Source organism: Sander lucioperca, chromosome 20 (assembly GCF_008315115.2).
Source record: "Sander lucioperca isolate FBNREF2018 chromosome 20, SLUC_FBN_1.2, whole genome shotgun sequence".
Taxonomy (NCBI): domain Eukaryota; kingdom Metazoa; phylum Chordata; class Actinopteri; order Perciformes; family Percidae; genus Sander; species Sander lucioperca.
Window position 1 is genome coordinate 21,933,218 of NC_050192.1, and position 17,302 is coordinate 21,950,519.

The 17,302-nt window shown below is 41.1% G+C and overlaps 1 protein-coding gene and 1 long non-coding RNA gene across 3 annotated transcripts in view; one reads left to right on the forward strand and one right to left on the reverse strand.

Moving 5' to 3' along the window:
- LOC116051982 (leucine-rich repeat-containing G-protein coupled receptor 5) overlaps window positions 1-4,527 on the forward strand; it is a 63,553-nt gene extending 59,026 nt beyond the window's left edge. For both annotated transcript variants that reach the window (XM_031302465.2, XM_035996265.1), the window contains exons 19-20: window positions 387-544; window positions 2,344-4,527. In XM_031302465.2, coding sequence (XP_031158325.2) covers window positions 387-544; window positions 2,344-3,092 — 907 coding nt within the window. In that variant the 3' untranslated portion in view covers window positions 3,093-4,527. The remainder of the gene's footprint in view (window positions 1-386; window positions 545-2,343) is intronic.
- On the reverse strand, window positions 139-15,700 carry LOC118494019. Its single transcript, XR_004896093.1, has 3 exons — window positions 15,566-15,700; window positions 10,920-10,925; window positions 139-149 (listed from the first exon to the last, which is right to left on the reverse strand). It is a non-coding gene; the product is annotated as an uncharacterized LOC118494019 (long non-coding RNA).
- Window positions 15,701-17,302: the final 1,602 nt, after the last annotated feature.

Genomic DNA, 17,302 nt, shown 5'->3' on the forward strand with positions numbered 1-17,302 from the left:
ACTCCCAACAAAGATGTTACAGCAGTGAGAGGTCTCACTCTGTAGCTAAAACAGAGAGCTCAACACACAGGGTGAAAAGAGGAGCTGCAGCAATGTGCAGTACAACAAAAATATGGTGTTTTTTGAAAATTAAACCACATAAACCTATTCTGGTACAATCAATAAATACAATTATGAACCTGGAAATGAGCATAATATGAGCACTTTAATACTTTGATCTGTAATGATCACATTAAAAGACTATAAAACACTGTTATAGTCTATATAATTTATATAATTTACCCTCTTTGTAAAGTTGTGATACAATTCCCAAAAAGCACATAATAAACAAGGAATTTCAAAATAAAAGTCAATAAAAGATCTTGGACTTTGTGTATGTGTTGCAGGTATGGAGCGAGGTGGGAGAGCAGCTTCCTGTGTCGCCTCAGCGGCTTCCTGTGTGTGTTTGCGTCGCAGACCGGCCTCTTCCTGCTCACAGTCACGGCTCTGGAGCGATGCCTGGCCGCCACCGCCGCACGCCGCCACAAACCTGACGGACACAATGGTGAGAAGAACATGCACACACCTTGGGCTGGAATATTCCTTTTGAAAAGAACACATAGGTTCGAGTAAATATATGTGCACATTATGGCCCTAATTTATTTCAATAATTTCAATAATTAATTTAATTTTAACATAAACATGTATTTTAAAAGATCTACATACAGACACATTACAAAATAAACTAACAAAATAATGTCCTATGTTAAACTTAATTTAAACACAGTAGGCCTCTCTCTCTCTCTCTCTCTCTCTCTCTCTCTCTCTTCCTCTCTCTCTGTCGCTCTCTCTCTCTCTGTCTCTGTCTCTGTCTCTCTCTGTCTCTCTCTCTCTCTCTCTGTCGCTCTCTCTCTCTGTGTCTCTCTCTCTGTGTCTCTCTCTCTGTCTCTCTCTCTCCCTCTCTCTCTCTCTCTCTCTCTCTCTCTCTCTGTCTCTGTCTCTCTCTCTGTCTCTGTCTCTCTCTCTCTCTCTCTCTCTCTCTCTCTCTCTCTCTCTGTCTCTGTCTCTCTCTCTGTGTGTCTCTCTCTCTCTCTCTGTCGCTCTCTCTCTCTGTCGCTCTCTCTCTCTCGCTCTCTCTCTTCCTCTCTCTCTGTCGCTCTCTCTCTCTCTCTGTCGCTCTCTCTCTCTGTCGCTCTCTCTGTCTCGCTCTCTCTCTCGCTCTCTCTCTTCCTCTCTCTCTGTCGCTCTCTCTCTCTCTCTGTCGCTCTCTCTCTCTCTGTCTCTGTCTCTCTCTCTGTCGCTCTCTCTCTCTCTCTGTCGCTCTCTCTCTCTCTGTCTCTGTCTCTCTCTCTGTCTCTCTCTCTCTCTCTCTGTCTCTCTCTCTGTGTCTCTCTCTGTCTCTCTCTCTCTCTCTCTCTCTCTCTCTCTCTCTGTCGCTCTCTCTGTCTCGCTCTCTCTCTCTCCCTCTCTCTGTCTCTCTCTCTGTGTCTCTCTCTCTCTCTGTCTCTCTCTCTGTCTCTCTCTCTCTCTCTCTCTCTGTCTCTGTCTCTCTCTCTCTGTCTCTCTCTCTCTCTCTCTCTCTCTCTCTCTCTCTCTTTGGAGTGAGCAGGAGGCAGTTTCTATCCGGTTTGTAATTATTGCTGCTTTTCAGACTCAATTTTTAGCCCGTAAGTTACGACTTCAAGTCACGACTCACGACTTGGTAGCGTTCCAGGGTTCAGGTTAGGCTACGTAACGTTGATGTTAGCTAGCGCTAGCTGATACTAGCGACTTCTAGTCGGCGACATATTTTGGGCTTCATTTTATAAACATAACCTGTAGTAGTACACAATCGTATGTGTATTGTTTTGATTACAATGTGCGGAATTACTTTACGTTGCCTATTTATGTCTATTTATTTCTATTTCTCACCGTTAATCACCGGCGTCTGTACAGCATCAACAGGGGTCGCCGTTGTTGTTTATTTGTGTGTGACGTCAAAAACTGTAACTGGGAGAACAACGACCTGGTACGAGTTCACGAGTACTAAGTTATGAGTTTGACTGCCGTTCCAGGGCACTTTCACTGGTAGAAGGTTGTGAAAACATGAGTTACGGGATGCCTGGAACGCAGCACAAGTCACAAACACCCAAATCTCTTGCCGTTCCTTGAATTTGTCTGACGATTTCGGCGTCGGCCCTTACCGACAAAAGTTCCCGAATTGCATGGCGTCTTTTTTCCAGTTAGACATTTTCGTTGCCGTCTTTGTGGTGTCTTCTTCGTCACCCTTGTTGTTTGTTTACTTCCAGCCATGACACACAAACAAATACACATATTCATCTGGAAAGTATTAAACATCATATCTGACGTCTTCTCTGTCTCCAGGCCGCTCCTCGTCGCCGCTCTCCATCCGTCTGGCCATCTGTCTGTGCTTCCTGTTGGGCCTGGCAGTCACACTGCCCCCCCTAGTGGCCGGACACAGCAGCACCTCCCTCTGTTTGCCGCTGCCTTCCTCCTCCTCCTCATCCTCCCTGGCCTTCTCCGTCTCCCTGGTGCTCCTCGACTCGCTGTGCTTCCTTGTCATGACGCTCGCCTACACTCGCCTCTACTGTCGGGCCAACAAAGCTCCGCCCGCCGCTGAAGAAGAGGTGGCGTTAACTCGACATGTCGCCTGGCTGCTCTTCTCCGACTGCCTCCTCTACCTCCCTGTCGCCTTCCTCTCCTTATCCTCGCTGCTGCGCCTCTCTGCCGCCGGGCCCGAGGCAGCGAAGGGGGTGCTGCTGCTCGTGGCTCCACTGCCAGCCTGCGTCAACCCACTGCTTTACATCCTTTTCAACCCGCTCGCCCGCCAGGAGCTGGCCGCGCTGGCCAAACGCACCTGCGGGGCCGTTGGGGTGCCCAGACTCTGCAGGGGAGGAGGAGGAGGAGGAGGAGGAGGAGGAGGAGGAGGAGGAGGAGGAGGAAGATCGAGGCCGGACATGATGGATTCAACGTACGATGAGGACGCAGAGAAACAGTCATGTGACTCAACGCAGGCACTGGTGGCAGTCGGAGGCACGAAGGAGGAAGAGGAGGAGGAGAGAGGACGAAGCGAGACACAACATTCAGTGGCATTTGTTGTTCATCAGCAATAGACTGAAACACACACACACACACACACACAAACACACACACAGACACACACACACACACACACACACACACACACACACACACACACACACACACACACTGTTGGACTGTGTGGTAGCAAATGTAGCAGAAACCAGCCGAAAAAAATCAATCAAACCTTAAAAGACAGAATAAAATAAATGAAAAGAGAACAACAAGAGGAACTTTGCTCTGTCCGGGACTTTAACATTATCCACTCTCTGATTGGTCAATCCAAGGCAGACACACACACCACACACACACACACACACACACACACACACACACACACACAGATATACACACACACACACACATTCAGCAGCTTTTATTTTGAAATATGACACGATTTACAGCATTGTGTTACCAAACATCTAACCAAATGTTCTACCAAATGCTGTTGAGCATTGTGTGTGTGTGTGTGTGTTTGTGTGTGTGTTCTTCCACAGCTAATGTGTTCTTGCGAGTGTCTGTGAAACCTGCAGCGTCTGTGTGAGTTTCGTCAGAGTCGATCCCCCTGAAACTGAAAAACAGGACTCAGAAGACTGTTAAAGACCTAAAACTGAAGAAGCTCATGTTCAGCTGCTGAAAGACGTCCAATGAAAAAGAGGCAAAGCAAGTTCATTTATATAGCATAATTAAGACACAAAGGCAATTCAAAGTGCTTTACAAAAGGCATAAACATACAAAGCAAATATAACTACGACAGGTCATAAAAAAATAAAAAATATAAACAGTAGATGTAAAAGACTTTAGAAGCATAGAAGTGTAGGAATGACCATCTCTAAGTGGTGTGTGTGTGTATGTGTGTGTGTGTGTGTGTGTGTGTGTGTGTGTGTGTGTGTGTGTGTGTGTGTGTGTGTGTACATATTGTAAATACAAGCTACTGTGACAATCCTATTTTCCTAGTAGACTGTGAGAAATGTCTTTGCTGAAAAAATGTTTATCATGTTTGTACATTTACACTTTGTCATTTCAAGTGTCTCATATCTGGATTATATTACTTTATTACACTTTTTTTTTTTACACTGGTCACATAAATGCGTCTCCATTAGCCGGATAAGAAATCTGTCTTGGCATTTATTAATTGTTATAACATATATAGTATTATTCTGAAATGGGCCAGTCTGCATATTGAGTACTTTTACTTTTGGTACTTAAAGTATATTTTAATGCCAGTTCTTCTGTACTTGTACATCTGTTAGCTTGAGTAATTAGATTTCAATTCGTCTTGAATCCTTCCTGGATGCATTTACACTTTTTGTTTAAATGAGATTTCTGATCCGCCTAAGTTGAAGTGACTCCGTGTAAATGTTGTATAAGTTTATGGTGCAGCTCAGAAATGTTTAAACCCATTCTCAGTGTTTTTGTTATAGTTGTTTTGTTACAAACTGTAAAAATGTAAAAGTTTTAATCCTGCATGAGTCTGAAGATTCTGATAATAATAATAATAATGATAATAATGAACGTGTTGCACAAATATCAAACACAGCATGAGCTTTTCACAATAATCCGATGTAGCTTGAAAAAAGTTAAAATCTTAACTCAAGCTCCGCTTCCTAGCTTTCAGCCCCATCTTCACGAACTTCCTCGGTTTTAAAGGTCCTATGACATGCTGCTTTTTGGATGCTTTTATATAGGCCTTAGTGGTCCCCTAATACTGTATCTGAAGTCTCTTTTATATAGACCTTAGTGGTCCCCTAATACTGTATCTGAAGTCTCTTTTATATAGACCTTAGTGGTCCCCTAATACTGTATCTGAAGTCTCTTTTATATAGACCTTAGTGGTCCCCTAATACTGTATCTGAAGTCTCTTTTATATAGACCTTAGTGGTCCCCTAATACTGTATCTGAAGTCTCTTTTATATAGGCCTTAGTGGTCCCCTAATACTGTATCTGAAGTCTCTTTTATATAGGCCTTAGTGGTCCCCTAATACTGTATCTGAAGTCTCTTTTATATAGACCTTAGTGGTCCCCTAATACTGTATCTGAAGTCTCTTTTATATAGACCTTAGTGGTCCCCTAATACTGTATCTGAAGTCTCTTTTATATAGGCCTTAGTGGTCCCCTAATACTGTATCTGAAGTCTCTTTTATATAGACCTTAGTGGTCCCCTAATACTGTATCTGAAGTCTCTTTCCTGAAATTCAGCCTTGGTCCAGAATTACAGCCACTAGAGCCAGTCCCACAATGAGCTTACCTTAGGATGTACCATTTCTGTGTCTGTAGCTTTAAATGCTATTGAGGAGGAGAGGGGGGGGGGCAAGGTGGAGGGTGGGGGTGTGGCCTTGACCAACTGCCATGCTTCGCTCGTTTGAACGCCATGATATCTCTCTCTCTCTCATGGGTGGGCCAAATTCTCTGGGCGGGCAAAGCAGAGAAAGGGGAGGTAACCTTTCCCCTTATGACGTCATAAAGAGAAGATTCCAGATCGGCCCATCTCAGCTTTCATTTTCTCAAAGGCAGAGCAGGATACCCAGGGCTCGGTTTACACCTATCACCATTTCTAGCCACTGGGGGACCATAGGCAGGCTGGGGGAACTCATATTAATGTTAAAAAAAGTGAAAATTGTCATGCCATGGGACCTTTAACAACTGATCTGTCTCAATGGCAACAGACCAAACTCCGTCCACTAATGAAGACATGAGATGTGGTTGAAACCTCTGAAAGAAAGTAAATAATCGGAACTTGAGAAACGATTTTATTTTTTATGTTAACATCCGATATGTTTTGCAACTTGTGAATTTGTATTTGTAAAAACACATTTGCTGTGTTGCATTTTTTATTTGTATTCTTAACGTATCAAAGCTAGCACGTTAACTAGCGTAATGTGTGTGGGCGGGGTGTTGTTTTTCTGGCTCCGCCCATAGATGTAACCGTAGAAACTGAACAAAAAAAAAAGCATTGACTGTTTGAATGTCCGCAGTGTGTGACAGTTTACTGCTGCACTTTGAATGATCAGCACTTAAAATGTCTTAAAATAGTAAGTTCAGAAGCTTTGTGAAAATCACACATTGTAGGTAAAAAAAAACAAAACGTAATGATACGGAGCCGGGGAGCGTGGGTAATATTCTGAGAAAAAAACCCAGGATATCGAACATTAAAGTGGAAAAGTCACAAGAAAAAAAACTCTGAAGATTTAAGTTTGGGTATCCTCTAAGATTAAAGTCTTAAAGCTACAGTGCGTAGTTTCTGTCGCCCCCATGAGGAATTCTAAGTTATGACAACAAAACTGTCTGCACATGATACAAGCCTTCTGTGATCGCTATTCCGCCTTTAATTGATAGGACAGCAAGGTGAGAAAGGGGAGAAGACATGCTGGAAATCGTCACAGGTCGGACTCGAACCCTAGACCTCTGCGTTGAGGCATAAACCTCTCTGTATATGTGCGCCCGCTCTACCCACTGAACCAACCCGGCCATGTGTTGACCCATTTTCAAAGCTTTTTTATATCAGAAATATGGGTTTCTTTCAACCAAATTGCCCCAAAAAAACATGGATGGTTCCATACAACATTCTTTAGGTGAAATTGATGAATTTTATAGCATTGAAAAAAAAAAAAATGAACATAGTTTCATGACAGTATCAAGTCTAAACTTTGACATTTACCGTCTGTGACCCACTCAGCATCCTCTGATCTTAACTAGTAGGCAAAATAATTCATAATTTTCTTAAAATTAATTTTCTTCTTCTTCCTTAGGTATAATTTCACATAAATTAGGTTTGTTGACCAATGTTCCAAGAGTTAAGTGTAAAACGTATTATAGAGATACAGAGTCTGGTAGGACCAGGCTAGTGTACCAGAGTCTGGTAGGACCAGGCTAGTGGACCAGAGTCTGGTAGGACCAGGCTAGTGGACCAGAGTCTGGTAGGACCAGGCTAGTGGACCAGAGTCTGGTAGGACCAGGCTAGTGGACCAGAGTCTGGTAGGACCAGGCTAATGGACCAGAGTCTGGTAGGACCAGGCTAATAGACCAGAGTCTGGTAGGACCAGGCTATATCATCTGGGACACAGCCAATAAACGAAAGGCACACCCACCATACGAGAGAAAACGTATCTCAAAGCAGTTTCACAGCGTTCTGAGGAAACATTTCGTTCAACATGGAAACCGTAGCAACACCGTGCACGCCGTTTTGAGATTGAAGGGTGGCCCTTGAATGACGCTAATACACTGTCGTAGTTTCCTCTTCCTGTTGTAAACTTTTGTAAAATATTTAATGTCGAGTTATTTTAGTTTGTGACGTATATAAAACAACAACGTGGCTCTGAAGTGTCTGTGTTTTATGATTCATATCATCATCAGTTTGAATAAACTAAACAGGCTGGTGTGACTCATTCAGGCTAAATATAAAGGGGGGTTAAATTTAAACGATTACACAATAATCCACAGCAGCATGATGAGCTTTCTGTGGCCATGAACTCATCGATCCACATCAGCACAGACTGAAACGTGTCGAGGATTTAAAAATAATTTTCAAGGCTGATCAATGAGCATCCTGCCCTCTTTTAGAAGCTTCTGACTCGGTCACGTCATTTCTTTTTTTTCATATGAAGGTTTTCAGAATCAGAAAGGAGTTTATTGCCACAGTAGTTACCCTACGTGGAATTGGCCTCGGTGCATACACATAAACAACATATTAAACATTATGTACATAATGGACAAGTAAAGTACATTTACTCCAGTACTGTACTTCAGTCCAAACGTTGAGGTACTTGTACTTTCCTTGAGTCTTTTCTTTTCATGCCGCTTTCTACGTCTACTCCGCTACATTTCAGAGAGAAATATTGTACTTTTTACTCCACTACATTCATCTGACAGATTTAGTTACTAGTTACTTTACACATTAAAGGTCCCATGGCATGAAAATTTCACTTTATGAGTTTTTTTTTAACATTAATATGAGTTCCCCCAGCCTGCCTATGGTCCCCCAGTGGCTAGAAATGGTGATAGGTGTAAACCGAGCCCTGGGTATCCTGCTCTGTCTTTGAGAAAATGAAAGTTCAGATGGGCCAATCAGGAATCTTCCCTTTATGATGTCATAAGGGGAAAGGTTACCTCCCCTTTCTCTGCTTTGCCCACCCAGAGAATTTGGCCCACCCATGAGAGAGAGAGAGACATCATGGCTTGAAAACAAGCAAAGTGACAGTTGGTCAAGGCCACACCCCCCCCCTATATAAGGTCTATATAAAGAGACTTCAGATACAGTATTAGGGGACCACTAAGGTCTATATAAAGAGACTTCAGATACAGTATTAGGGGACCACTAAGGTCTATATAAAGAGACTTCAGATACAGTATTAGGGGACCACTAAGGTCTATATAAAAGAGACTTCAGATACAGTATTAGTGGACCACTAAGGTCTATATAAAAGAGACTTCAGATACAGTATTAGGGGACCACTAAGGTCTATATAAAGAGACTTCAGATACAGTATTAGGGGACCACTAAGGTCTATATAAAGAGACTTCAGATACAGTATTAGGGGACCACTAAGACCTATATAAAACATCCAAAAAGCAGCATGTCATGGGACCTTTAAGATTCCTGCACACAAAACACATGTAGTTTATAAAATATGTTTAATTATAAATGAAACTAGGCAACAATATATATTACTTAGTACTTTTACATTTGCTCCTAAGTGGAGATCTAAAGTATTAAAAACAAGGGCTTAACTTTGGGTTCAACATTGGGGGCATTGTTGAACTCAAAGTTACACCCTTGCTTTTAATATTTTAAGTACATTTTCCTGATGATACTTACAGACTTTTACTTAAAGCTACATTGTGTAAGAATTTCTCCCATCTAGCGGTGAAATTGCATATGACAACCAACTGAATATTACTTTCTAGCCCCTCCCATTCCGAGAGTGTTGTAACTGCTACGGTGGCCGTATTATTCCAAGAAGTACGACTTTGTGTGTTCCTTCCAGTGTAATATAATAATAGTTTTATGTTTTTGTTATTTTGGTACCATTTCATTGCTAACATCAGCTATCAGGTTCCCAAACGAATGCAAGCTAATGTTAGTAAAGTATCAGCGTGATCCTCCATCTTCAACAGGCTTTCAAATCTGCTGGCAGTCGCGAGTAATCTCCCCCTGGCATTCGTCACGGTGCCACTGAGTGTAAAAGCGCAAAAGGTGGAGGTATGTCCCTGTTTGGCTAATGTATTTTAAAGATGGAGGTGCAGCATGGCTGCCGCCATTCGAGCGACTCGCTCGTATGTATTCTGAATGATTCTGAATGGCAGATTCCACGCTTATGAGAATACTTTGATTAGTTGGTGGAAGTAATTACACACGTATGAGCACATATTTGTGAAAGAACAAAGGTTTTTTTTTTGCTAAGAATCAACTTAAAACATTAGACAAGGGAGCTTTAAGTAACATTTTCAATTCAGGTCTGAATACTCAACAAGTTCTCACACCCATCTCATAAAATATGGACGCTTGGTCAGGTGCCTTTGTTGTTCTTATTGACGCTAAAAGTCTCCTTTAGCGCTATAAGTAAACGCGCTTGGTCGTGACTATTGCCGTCCCTTTAGCGCTTTAAGTAAACATGCTTGGTCGGGACTAATGCCGTCCCTTTAGCGCTATACGTAAACGCGCTTGGTCGGGACTATTGCCGTCCCTTTAGCGCTATAAGTTAACGTGCTTGGTCGGGACTATTACCGTCCCTTTAGCGCTTTAAGTAAACGCGCTTGGTCAGGACTAATGCCGTCCCTTTAGCGCTATACGTAAACGCGCTTGGTCGGGACTATTGCCGTCCCTTTAGCGCTATAAGTTAACGTGCTTGGTCGGGACTATTACCGTCCCTTTAGCGCTATAAGTTAACGTGCTTGGTCGGGACTATTACCGTCCCTTTAGCGCTATAAGTAAACGTGCATGGTCGGGACTATTGCCGTCCCTTTAGCGCTATACGTAAACGCGCTTGGTCGGGACTATTGCCGTCCCTTTAGCGCTATAAGTTAACGTGCTTGGTCGGGACTATTGCCGTCCCTTTTGACGCAGTTATGTTAAGGAAAAGGTCGTGGGTGGGCGTACGGTTCCGTGACACGCTGGAACTATGGGGCGGTTGGAACTAGGAAATGGTCATGGGTGGGCGTACGGTTCCGTGACACGACGGAAAAACGGGTCGGTTAAAGAAAAAAACGACTATAGCAAGCGTGATGCGAACCCCTCTCTCCTGGGTGAAAGTCCTGTGTTTGACCCATCCACCCCCCCAACCAACCTCCTTACATACTACTCTCTAAACCCCCGGTGCGTTACACAAACACGCTGAAAGACGCCTTTTTCGTCGCATCAGACGCTGACAGCCACTGTCCAAACGTCCTTATTTTACGAGTTCAGAGTGAGAACGGGTTGGAATACTTCTTCCACTGCTGCTGGCAATGCGAGACTACAGCAGAATCTCCCTTCAGCCTGCAGTTCAATCATCACAGTGATTACATCATCACCTGCAGACCGTGACGATCAGAAACCAGCATCAGGTGTTGGAGACGTGTTAGTGTTTCTTTAAGCACAACCAAGTTTGAGGTTTCCGTCATCAGTCAGGAGAAAGTTAACACACTACTTCAATTATCGTGTTGTTGCCACGTAATCGTGACGCATTGTGGATATTTATATTCTGAAGAAGAACGAGTGATTTTAACTTTTTGTGGCTGCAACGGAAAAAGAAAATGAAGCCAAGGTGAGTCACTCTGAATCTAAACTAAAGCAATCGCACAATTACCCAGAACACATAAGAGCTTTTCATTTAAATGTTCTTCTGAGTTTTTGAGTATCCCACTCACACAAACTACCTGACAACACTCTCGTCATAGATTTAATTATCATTGCAACAAATGGAAATTATACAGTTATACGTGGCGATGAAGGCTCTGTTCTAATAATGCTCCGTGGATCAGCCAAGCAGCATGCTAAGATGACACAGGGAGCGCACTGCTGAGACATCCCTGTACACAACAGTGGGCCCAATCCAAGACATTAAAACAATTTCAGACTTAAGTTATGATGACACCCAAAACCAGGAAGGTGGAGGCAAGCTTTCGTGAGCTTAGAATTATAAGGTTCTATCTCCACTTTTGGTCGAAATTGAGTTTTTGACATAATCTGATCCATTAGTTGTTTATTAATGCCTGTGTGGTGTTATTTTTGTAAAAAACAAATATTTTGTTAGTTAGTTATTAATAAAATAAAATACTACGTAACAGTTTTGCCAGCTGGGATGTAAAAACTTTGATGCTCAATATGTCAGAACTACCCTAAACGGAGATAGAACTTTATAATTTTAAGCTCACGCTTTGCCAGCAGCAGCGGTGTGAGGCAGCATTGGAGTTGCAGGAAGCGGTGAGTAGTAGGGAGACATTTAAATGGACAGCCTGATATGAAAAATGGCTGTGATTGGTTGTGACTGGTGGGAATGATAATTCAATTAGTGGGCATATGACTTCCGTATCCAGCATGAACTAACACGATACTTCATTTAAAAAAAAAAAAAATCCATTATTTGTTTTTAGGCAAATTTTAAAAAGCAAATACTGGAGAGGGTCGTCTCCCCCGCCCCCTCCTCCCCAGACTCCAAGTTCACGTTGGTTGCCAGGCTGAGACCGCAGCATCCACAACAATGTTGCTAGACGCTTGTCGCACATAGCCAGACATTATTTCACAGCACAGCGGAGTAGCTAACGTTAGATGCTGGCTATATTGACAGTCATAAAAGCCCGTGCTCACGTGGAGCTCTGCACCCGACTGACAGACACACTTCCTAGGCTTAGAATTACAGTCTAACATTGCTGTTGTTCGTTTAATGTGTATTTTCTTGTTGAAATAGCTGAAAATTATTAGTTTTTTCATTTAAAGTAAACGTTCTAGTTTATGTTTATGGTTGAATCCATTTTCTTTATATGGATACAATATAAATTGGCAGCGGGACATTAAACTGAATTTATTCATTTGATCAGAGCATTTTTATTAGATCTGTTGAAATTCTCGGGAAGCCAAACCCACGACACGCGTTCGTCCAATCAGCTGCCGGTCAGGGGCGTGGCGCATCAACCATGGATGTATGACGTTGCGACACCGCGCTTCAGTCGTGTCGGACATATGGATCTCTACCGCAAGGCTCACACCTGAATTATAAAATGTATGTCCCGGTAAATTCACCATGGGTACTGCATGATGTCTCAGGAGTTGTGCTACTATTCACAGCTCCATGATTTGTCTTCTGATGACATCAATAGTCTCGTTTCGGGTGTTCAGCTGAAGCAGACTGGTTCTCTTCATACATTTGAAACAGATGTTCAGTGTTATCTGTGTTATCAAGTGTTCTAAAGGAAAGTGTTCTGAGTAGTCATTGATCAAAATGTATTAAAATCAGTTTTTTCAAATTTGATTTACTATACGTTTGAAATAATGACAACTGTTAGTTTTTTTATTTGACACAACCTAAAATAATTAATTTACTCGGATGTATAAATAATTAGTTTGACCCCAACCACTAAAAAGTGGTTGCTTGGAGTTAAACTTTTCAGGTTAAACTAAATTAAATTATTTACTTTGAGTCAATGTCAACTATTTCGTGTGATTGATTACTTCAATTTTCTTAAGTTGATCCAAGTTTTTTTTTTTTTTCAGTGTAGGAACTGCTAAAAATACCACTACCTTGCTGTCCTCTCCACCCAACTGAACACACTTTATTGGCTTAGAAGTACGGCACCCTTTGAATTGTGTTTTTAAGCCAAGTACTCCCTGACCAGCGCAAAAACATTTTTACTTATAAAAAGGAACAATACAGTATCGGCAGAGATAGATTTACTAAACAACAACCTTGTAACTGAAAAAACATTTAAATGCTACATTTCAAATGTTCAGAATCCATCACTTACAGTAATTCATTCATTATTATAGTATAATTATTTTAGGAATTATGCATGACATATTTTTAAGCATTTTGCAAAAAGTTCACGTACCCCCTGCAGTACTCCAAAGTACCCCCAGGGGTACGCGTACCCCAATTTGAGAAACACTGGTCTAGAGGTTAGCGCTTTTGGAATATCAGACTGACAAATCAAAGTTTAAACCTCTTCAACCTAACCACTGAGTAGACTGCAGAGGTAACTCATTATTTAGAGCCACATCGCACCGTTGGGCTGCAATAATGATCGAGGGTCACTGAAAACTAAATCAACATCCAAAGCTGTGTTGGAAACCGTTCCCTATCACGGAAATAGTTCCCTATATAGTGTGTTCGCCACTTTGTAGTGGTGTTCTAATTCTTCACAGTTAATTTCATTCACTATAAAGTCCACTATAAAATACCCACAATGCACTGTTATCGCTCTTGAAATAGTTTTTATTAAAGGAAATAAACATCAATATAACAGCTGATTACAAACTTAATGTCTGTTGTCGTCTTTAAAGAAATATATACAGAGGTCTCAAACAATTTTGTTTCATATTCTATTTTTAGAGTTTGTTGTTTCTGGTCCGTTTTAGTTAAATTGTTCTTTGAAGACATTCATCAACGACAGGCAGCTTATAAACTATTAGCTCTGGGTTTTTTTTCTGTGTAATTAGCACCAGAAGTTTCTATGAAGTTTCCAAGAAAGTTCCTAGAAAACTGTTTTATGGCATTTTACAGGCTTGTAAAATTAAACATTTCCAAATGTTAAAAAAAAGGAAATTAACAAGCTGTTTTAAAGCCTTCTTCACACTGCCAGGAATTAAATTAAATTCTTGCGTTTATTGTTGTGTTGGACTAAAAGTAAGAAGAAAAGATTTCGGGGTGGATGATTGGTTCAACGAGGCGACTGACTTGGATCTGTCATTAAACATTTTGTCTCCTACCAACCGTTGATGTTGTTTTCTTTAAACCACAATCTAACACTATCCTTACCGTGGAATGTAACTAAGTACATTTACTCAAGTACTGTACTTAAAGGTGCTGTAGGTAGGATTGTGAAGATCCAGGATTTAGCCAAAGAATTTGAACAACTTCTCAGTCCCTCCCCCCTTTCCGCTAAAGCCCAAAACGGTCTCCTAAGCCCCTCCCCCCACAAGGGAGAATGAATGCGTGTGTATGAGCAGTGATTGACACGCAGTTAGACACCCCCCCTGGCCCTGATTGGTGCATCTGAACAGTTAGACACGCCCCCTGGCCCTGATTGGTGCATCTGAATAGGGAGCGGTGGATTTTTGCAAATCACACTACAGGCTGTAGGTGGTGCCAGAGGAGCTGGATTTATTTTTAAATGACCTGCTTCATGTAGTTCTACTGGAACATAGGGTCAGTTTCAGCAAATGTGACAGAAAGTTAGTTTTATAAGTCTTACCTACTGCATCTTTAAGTACAAATGTTGAGCGACTTGTACTTTACTTGGGTCTTCTCTTTTCATGCCACTTTCTACAAGTCCAGCTGAAATGATTAGACCATTACAGTTTTTGCCTATTGCTTACACACTTTTTGCAGAATTTGGCTCATTACGTCAAAACTCTACACACAAGCCAATCAGACATAACACGTGGAGATTAACAACTCACATCTATGCCAAAATCAACCACTGCAATCACAACTTAACACTCCTTTCTAAAAATGAAATTCTTGCAACAAACTCATACACACAAGCACCATTTGAATTACTCTTTCATATCACGAGCAACACACTGACGGGCTTTATAGAAAACACTGCAGTCTTTGTGTTTCTATTTTTATTGTCATTTTCTCAGACTCAGTCTTCTGTAAAACTCAAAAGTAGAATTTCTGCAGTAATCAAACAAGAGTTTTTACAAAAAACAAACATTCTTACAGAAATAAAGAAAAATAGAATCACAAATCATCAAATTTAGCAACAAAACAAAAGTAAAAAAAAAACTATTACCAGATACTGTAAATTGCTATTGGGGAAAAAAAACATATACTTGTTTTGTGTGTGTGTGTGTGTGTGTGTGTGTGTGTGTGTGTGGTGGGGATCTGGCCACAAGACCTCGTCAACATCACAGGCGATGTCTCTTCCACGTCCGACTCCTCTCTCTCTCTCTCTCTTTGTCCTCCTCTTACTCTGACTCTCATTGCCTCCATGCTTGCAAAGTTCTCAAAATGGCTTAACTGAGGCCTATTTGTAGTGCTAAGGCTCAGACCGATTGGTGTTCTGTTTTCTGTGCAAGTGTTTTCAAAGTGTTTTCCCAATGACGACAGGAGATTTCGTTTTTTAAAAAGTGTCTAACGTAAGAAAACGTGTGTAGTGTTTCGCAAAATAAGTGTGTTAAAGAATTGCAAACAAAGTGCAAATTTGACAATGTGTTAAAGCTATGGTTACACTGTGTTTAAGGAATGCTACAAGAAGTTTAGGTATTGAGGCTTTGGTCTTAGCATTGGTTTTTAGCGTGTAAGCAATGGGCAAAAACTGTAAACACAAATTTAGTTTTTGAAACTTTTAAAGCTCAAATCAAAACTGCAGACTGATCTCATTAAGTGGTGTATGTACGACACGCCAATTATTGTGCCATTATTGGCATGTTATCAAGACGCATACTCGCTTTTTAGCGTGTTTATCAACGCCGTTTGGCCTCCATTGACTTACATTGCAATTGCGTGTCAATTGACGCCGTAGCGAGTAGTATGAAAGGGCGAAAATCCGTGTAGGGAGGTTGGTCGGGGTGGAGGATGGGTCAAACACAGGACTTTCACCCAGGAGACCGGGGATCGTGTCCTGCGTGTGACGTTTCCTTTCCATGTTTGTTGTTTTCCTAAACCCAACCCACGTGTGACGTTTCCTAAACCGTAGCCTCGCGATAACACGCCGAAAGTGGCGTGTATGTTTACGCAAAGTCATGATGTCATGTTGAAAACTGGCAAGTGCAACCGCCGCAAATATCCAATAATTTCCTTTACATTATTAAAGTCATTTGCACCATGAATTGATGCAGAAAAGGCTAAAATTATTGCAGAAAAATTCACCAGAATGCAGGAAATTAAGTGTTTGATATGCTCAGAATTTCAATTTTGCTCATAATTGGAGATCTCACGTATTAAGATCTCAAAGCATTAAAAGCAAGGGTGTTTGGAACCCAAAGTTACACCCTTGCTTTTAATACTTTAGGTACATTTTCCTGATGATACTTACATACTTTTACTTATTTTCAATGCAGGACTTTTACTTGTAACCGAGTACTTTTACAGTGTGGTATTAGTACTTTTACTTAAGTAAAATGTCTAGAGTACTTCTTCCAGTCTGTACTAAAGGATCTGAATAAACAAACTTGAACTAAGTAGTTTTTAGGCCTATATTTAACCACACCTTAATCAACAACAAACAACATATTCTGTTGTTTTTTCCTAAACTTGAATAAAACATGCTGCAGTGTCTTGAAGTAATCCACTTCATTCATACGTCCATCCAGACCTCCTCGGTCTGATGTTCGTGGATGTTTCGGCCCATGTGGGTCACAGTAAGGGCCACTGTAATCATGATAATATGTCTGATGACAAATGGCTTTACTCTCATATTTTAATGACTTAACTTTCATAAAAACTGCCTGAACTTTGCATAACAGAAACTTAACTTTTCTCCTGTCTGTTCATAAATTCTTGAATGTTTGAGCTCATTGGATCGTCCAGTCGGGGCCCAAATGTCAGCTCGTCCCTCATCCTTTGTGGGCCAGCTGAGGTCATGTTTGTCTGAAGAGTTGAAACTGTCCTGTAGCACCACCTGCTGGACAGACACAGAGACTCAGCTGAATTATTCTTACTTTATTTGATTCGACACTGTTGCTCAGTTAAATATATATATATGCGCTTTTTTAGACTATTTTACTTAACCCTTGTGTTGTCTTCCATTTGACCATGCACTTGTCGTCCTCCTGGGTGAAAACTAAAAATCAACTCTTTTTCTGACGTTTTTTTGTCTTTTTTCGACACTTTTCAATGTTTTTGGCACATTTTTTGACATTTAACGCTTCTTTTTACACCATGTATAAACACCACTAACACCAACTTATTATTATTTTGGAATTCATGGTCAATAAACCTCATTTATAAGAAATTATACCTAATTCTTGAGTTAAAAAAGCCGAAATTAGGAATGATTTAGACTAATATTAAAAGAAGTATAATCACAGACGGCTCAACATTCAGTCGTGATACTGTTTTGAAAGATTTCAATTATTTTTTTCAAAATGCTAAAAAATGTA